At 35.6% G+C, this 7,106-nt stretch overlaps 1 protein-coding gene across 1 annotated transcript; it reads left to right on the top strand.

Annotated features, from left to right (window-relative positions):
* The first annotated feature begins 3,494 nt into the window (after positions 1 to 3,494).
* On the top strand, positions 3,495 to 5,054 carry LOC141680806 (uncharacterized). The gene has a single exon (XM_074486923.1). The coding sequence runs from the start codon at positions 3,495 to 3,497 to the stop codon at positions 5,052 to 5,054; it is 1,560 nt and encodes a 519-aa protein (XP_074343024.1).
* The last annotated feature ends 2,052 nt before the right edge of the window (positions 5,055 to 7,106 follow it).

Below are 7,106 nucleotides of genomic sequence, written 5' to 3'. Positions count from 1 at the left end.
CAGAAATATAGTCTACTGGATGGTGTCTTCTATCATGGATTGCAGCTATGGCATGTTCACATGGTATACCAGTCAAGTTATAAACCCTACAATCACAAGACCTTGCATCTAGATCAACTGTCACAACTCTGGTTCCCATCTTTACTGAATAAGTTGTTGAACCATTCCAGCTTGCTCTCCAATTCCTTGATTGTGTGACTAGCACATCCAGCTTCTTCTTTATTTTAGGACACAACTCAGAGTCATACCTAACCATGGCATCTCTGTTCACTCTGATCCTAGTCAAGAGCTTGAAATGTATTTCCTGGATCATATTCAGCAAGGACATGTACCTACACATTTTCACACAGTACATTACACATTTGAAAGTAAATAAATATTCACTAAAGAAATTACTTATTTTAAATAAAATAACATATTCACCTTTCATGTATTATCCAGCTATTAAAGCATTCACTCATATTATTCTCAACATTATCAGCCTTGCTATGTGTTGAGAAGTGTGCCTTAGTCCACACCTTTGGAGGTAGTTTAGAAAGTTGTTCATATGCAGGATTGGAAAGCTTTTTCAATTCCTTCATTGCTCTAGTATGTGTTGCAGGGTATGTGGACATACAAGCATTCCAGAATGCTCTTTTTAGAAGCAAAGATGAGAATCTGAAATGAAATATAAGTGCATATAATAAGCTATAATATGTCTGTACATAATTAAAAACAAGAAATGCATCAATTATTTATGTCATACCTTTTCCTGTAGTTGCTATATAGATGTCTAGCACAGAACCTGTGCTCAACTCCTGGTAACAAATCCTTTAAAGCATTGTCAAGTCCCTTTTGCTGATCAGATATAATGGTGTACCCAGTTCCATCACCAAGTCCAAGATCCTCACTTAATAAGTCAGTAAACCATCTCCAGCTATCTGTATTCTCACTCTCAATAACTGCATAGGCTATTGGAAACATCTGATTGTTACCATCCCTACCTACAGCTGAAAGTAATTGGCCTCCATAGATTGTCTTCAAAAAACACCCATCAAAGCCTATGACAGGTCTACACCCAGCCTTCCAGCCTTCCCTCAATACATAATAAGATATATATATATATCCTCTTAAACTTATTGGGATCACCCTCATTAAGCCTACTAGTCCTTATCTGCACTGTGTTCTTGAGATTACTAAGTAAAATCTCATGCCCAATATCCCTCAGCCTTGAGTACTGCTCCTTCAAAGCTTCATGCACACCTTCTAATGAAGCCTTTCTAACCCTCAATATTTTTATTCTTGGCACCTCAATCTCCAATTCTTTTTTGATTGCCTCTGCCATTTCTTTGACTTTCCACTGTGGGTTTCTCCTAACTCTCTCACCATAAATTTCAGTTAGATATTTGACACTAGCAAGCCTGTTAGAATAGGGCTTAGTGCAATTATGTTCATTAACCAAGGTTTTAATGGTACAATTCTCACCATCTTTGTCTTTGCTGCACCATATGTAAAACTTGCAATCAGCCTCACAACATACTTGACACCTTTTAGAATCACTAGTCACAAATTGAATTCCCCTTCTATCCCTAATTCCATACTGCCTCACAGCATCCCTGAACTCTGCCATAGACCCAAACTTCATCCCCACCTGCCACCTCATAATCTCATCTTTTTTTCCATACCTAACAGTGGTCCTGGTTTTCTTCCTCTTCTTGGGGTTTGGAGGCCCAACATAACCAATCCTAGCATTCTCATCTTCACTAGAAGATGACTCTGATCTTAGTTCATCAGAAGCAAAGTCAGAGTCATCATCACTCATATTGCTAGGATTGGTTACTCTAACATCAGACCTAGTTTTGTTAATATTTAGTGACTCTTTAAATTTTTTGCAATTCTCTCTATTAGTCCTGAGTTCTTCATCACTCTCTCCAAACTCATTATACAGACTGTCTTCATCAGACTCAGAGCTCTCTGTTTCTACATCATATTCAGGATCAGATTGATCACTGTCATCACTACATTGTTTTTCTCCACCCCCTCACTACTAGAATTCTGTCAATAGACATCGGTCCTTAGACATCGGTTGCTCAGACGACCGATGTTAAAGTTCATTTAGACATCGGTTATTTTAAAACCGATGTTACTTATTGTTTTAGACATCGGTCCAGAAAATAACCGATGTCTATACTTATTTTTCAAAAATGAAAAACGTTAGTTAGACATCGGTTTTCTATATAACCGATGTCTTTGTTTTATAGACATCGGTTGTATTTTACAACCGTTGTCGATGGTTAACTTAAAAAAAATTAAAAAAAACGCGGAAACTTTCCCCCCTTATTCCCCAAATATTCCCCCCCCCCCCCTAACAAAAAAAAACCGTTTCTCCCCCCTAATTATTTTTCCTGTCTCTCTCTCACTCTCTCTCTGCTCTCTCTCCCACTCTCACTCTCTCTGCTCTCTCTCTCTCTCTGAGCTCACTCTCTCTGGTTCTCTTTCCCTCTCTCTTCCATCTCTCTGCTTCTCTCCCTCTCTCTCTTCCATCTCTCTCTCTATCTCACACACACACCATATCAGTTTATAATAAGTACATAGGTTTTAATTAAACCCCAAATTGAAGAACACCATCAGTTAATCAAAATCCATCTACGAGAAACCCGAATTTCTGAACAGGTATGTTTGTTCATTTAGGTTTGTATGTTCGATTAGGTTATATTTGTTCAATTAGGGTTTGTTCATAAATTTTAATGGGTTTTTTCCTTTTTGAACAGGTTTTGAGATTCATTGAGCCAAATAAGGTTTGTACTCTAATTTTATATTTTTTCTTGAGTTGTTTTAAATATGCATGTATATATATTTACATAAATCTGCATTTTTTTAACATAAATTAGGTTTGTGTTCTTGTGTATATATATTTAGGTTTGCCTAAATATATTAATTAGGTTTGATATTTGCATGTATTTTTCTTTTCTGGTTGATATCTTCCGATTTTTGTCCGTTTAAAGTTTTAAGTAATAGTATGTTTTTAAATTCGATTTTGTCCATTTGCAGATTATCTCATCAAGTCTCGGAATTTGACAGTGCCTGCACATTTTACTTCAAGAAGGAGGTTAGAAATTCTTATTTGTTTGCTTTTTTCCTTTTTTTTGTATACATTATGTAGGAAGGGATTCACCAGTAACCGATCTGTCATTATTTATGTATACATTATTTGATTTGGATTGTTGTTTATGTATCAGATTTAGTGTATCGTTCTCTTTTAATAGATGAGATGCCATGAATGTACTAGTTGTCATTTATGTAAAATCTTTCAATTTTTTAAGGGCATGTTTGTTATTAATTCGTGCTTGAATATGTGCACTTGTATTGATTATGCTAGTTAAACAATGTTGACTTTCTTGGTTTTGTTTATGTGCACTTGAATATGTGCACTTGTATTGATTAATTCGCGCTTTGATGTTGAAATGACCATCAGGTGGTTAGGTTGCTAGATTGCTGGTCATACATTTTCATTTATGGATAAGTCGTGGATATCGAAAGATAGGGATTCTTTAGAATTTGAAATTGGCGTCGAAGAATTCTTGATTTTCGCTGAAGAAAATTGTAAAGATCCTAAAAGAATTCCTTGTCCATGTGGTCGATGTGTGAATTTTAAAAAATTCTCAACCAAAATCATAAGGGGACATATCTACGATCATGGTTTTAGTTTGGGGTATGTTGATTGGATTTGGCATGAAGAAAAATCTACTAGGAGTACTAGGTCTTCTATAGGTAGTACATGTCCTGCTTCAGACCAACCTATAGAGCACTTTGTTGCATCAGAAACTGTTGAAGTTTGTGAAGCGGCTTTTAATTCGGGTAATTACGATAAGGATTTATATGATTTTCAGAGGTTTGTTGTTGATGCGGAACAACCGTTGTTTGAGGGCAGCGAGTGCACAAAGTTAGAGTCAATGTTAAAATTGCACAACTGGAAAGCTAGGTTTGGTATTAGCGACACTGCCTTTACTGATCTGCTCTCTTCAGTTGGCTCGATCCTTCCCAAAGATAATGTGTTGCCTCTTAACGCATATGAAGCGAAGAAAACTTTATCCAATTTAGGTCTAGTGTATTTAAAAATTCATTCGTGTCCCAATGATTGTATACTGTATAGGGGCATACATTCTGATGCTTCTCAGTGTCCTCATTGCAAGCTGTCACGTTGGAAAGTACGGAAGAATGGCCAACTTAGGGTCAATGTTCCAGCCAAGGTCATGTGGTATTTTCCTATAATTCCAAGATTTAAATGGTTATTTAAATCCCCCTCTACTGCTGAACTCATGACTTGGCATGCAAATCAGCGAATAAATGATGACAAGATGCGACATCCGGCCGACTCTCCTTCTTGGAGGAATATCGATTATCGGTGGCCTGCCTTTGGTAGTGAATCTAGGAATATTAGGTTGGCTTTATCAGCGGATGGTATCAACCCGCATACTAATGGGTTAGTCAATCGATATACATGCTGGCCAGTAGTGTTGGTAATGTACAATCTTCCTCCGTGGTTATGCATGAAAAGGAAGTTCATGATGTTGTCAGTTTTAGTTCCTGGTCCACATGAGCCGGGAAATAACATCGACGTTTATTTACAACCGTTGATTGATGATCTGAAAAAACTTTGGGAAGAAGGTGAACCAAACGTTTATGACGCCTATAGTAAATCATATTTCACTCTAAAAGCAATTTTATTGTGGACTATAAATGATTTTCCAGCATATGGAAACTTGTCAGGCTGCGTGAATAAGGGTTATAAGAGTTGTCCAATTTGTGGTGACGATACTGTGGCTAAATATTTAAGTCACAGTAGGAAGATGTGCTTCCAAGGTCATCGCCGTTATTTGCCTAGGCAGCACCCTTATAGGAGGCAGAAGGCGGCCTTTAACGGACAACAAGAGTTGGGGAACGCATGTCAACCCCTTTCCGGAGAAGAAGTGTTAGCGCGTCAGGAACGAATTGATTTTTGTTTTGGAAAAGAGGTGAAGAAGTCGAAGAAGGTGGAATGTTCATGGAAGAAAAAATCTGTTTTTTTGAGTTAGAATATTGGAAATATCATCATGTTCGCCACTGTCTCGATGTTATGCACATCCACTACTAGAAAAACGTCAATAGACATCGGTTAAAAACCGATGTCTATGTATGTAAAAATCCGATGTCTTCGTGGGTGATGTTAAAGACCCCCCATTTAACATCGGTTTTAAACTGATGTTAAATTGAGCATAAAACATCAGTTCCAAGTTTAAAACCGATTTCTATATCTTGATATTAAATTTCCCATGCATATCTAATCTTCATATATCATCATAATATGATATTTTTATCAATTTAAATATATGTGAGCTAAGCAAAATCTTTCAATTTAAACAATAAACTGATGTTACTAGTACCAGTAACAACAGTTTTCATCAAACAACCGATGTTAATAGTACCTTTGACATCGGTTCTTCATTGGTAACTGATGTCTATTTTTGACAAACTGATGTCTATGATGCTTAATAACATCAGTTTTTTGTTTCAAGTTTTTTTTTGCTGTAGTCTTTAACATCGGTTTTTACTGATGTCAATGGTCAACTAGAACTGATGTATCAAGCTTTGATAGACATCATTTTTTTATTTTGTAGCAGATGTTTATAGTATTACATTAACACCAGTTTTATGTCAAAAAATGATGATAAATGGCTTTGTTTTAAAATCAGTTGGTTTGTATAAAATGATGTCTGATCACCTGTTTTATCCATGCAAAAATCAGAAACACAGATGCCAAAAAATTGCCAGAAAACCAAGCAATTGCCATTTAACAACCAAATTCAGCTCCAATATTTACCAAACTATCATTCAATCTCCAACCATCCAAATTAACATCCCAATCTCCAAACATCCAAATTATCATCCCACCATACTAGCTACATAGTTTCAAATCTAAACCGCCAAACATGAAGTACTAGACATTCATCCATAATCTTTTCTAATTACTAGTTACAATCCGAATACATGTAACCAAAATAAAGGTGTTTTTCAGATTGCAATATAGGTACCAGTCGCCAAGCTAGAGTCGCCAACAACTACATGATGGATTGGATATAATCAAGCGTCTCATAGCGAACGATGTCAAGGTCCTCCTCTGTATAAGACTTGCGACTCTTGGAGGCCCACTGGAACACAAATAAACCTATGTCATTCCTCAACCAACTGAAAAGTAATATTCATAGAATTAAGAAAAGTAAAAAATATACCTTGTCTAGCAGCTTCATCTCCTGGTCCTCAATTAAATCTTTCATATATCGCATGACCACATATCCACATTCTGTGCCACCTAGTTGTTTAGGGCATCCCTATACATTCCAATAAATTGTTGACAATTAGTGACATCGAAGATTAATCATAATTCCATATTTTACAAAAATGAAAAATTTAAAAAATCGACTAAATACTCACAACAAGGTTTTTAATTTTGGGATTCTTGTTTACCCGTCCTTCTTGAGCATTATAAGATCTCACTGCCCTGTAAATGTTATAATTATAAAATACAGTGTCAAATCCATCAATTACCGATTACATTCAATATATAATTGTAAATTGAAGTAAAAAATTACCGCATTAAAGCCTTTTCAAGGTCCTGGGGATGAGGATGATGAGGCAATGGATTAAGGATGAAAATTTCTGATTCCCAAAACACAATTAAAATCCAATGTAAACTGTTTTCATTATAAACAAATTAAAGTGAGCAAAATGTAATTTAAAAAATACATATCCGACAATTTTATATACATTATAATTAATTTACCAACAACTATATGACTAATCAAGGCCATACAATATTTTAAAATAGGACGCACAAAAAGAGACATACTTGTAGTTATAAGGCATAAAGTTCATCCGAAGAACTCCATATTTCAGCCTTTGCACAACATATTCATTAAATTCATCATTCAACTTGTATGTGGACGGATGAAGAAAAGCAAACATCGATGACAAATCTCTACCCGGCCTATCCCGAAACACTGAATACAAATACCTAAAAAATAAAAAAAATACAAATTACATTTTCTGTAAATAGATCATTACTATATAAAATGAGACCAGATTTTAAA

This window comes from Apium graveolens, chromosome 8, assembly GCF_009905375.1.
Source record: "Apium graveolens cultivar Ventura chromosome 8, ASM990537v1, whole genome shotgun sequence".
Lineage (NCBI taxonomy): Eukaryota > Viridiplantae > Streptophyta > Magnoliopsida > Apiales > Apiaceae > Apium > Apium graveolens.
Note: the sequence above shows the minus strand (reverse complement) of the source record. Positions and strands in the feature narration are given on the sequence as shown.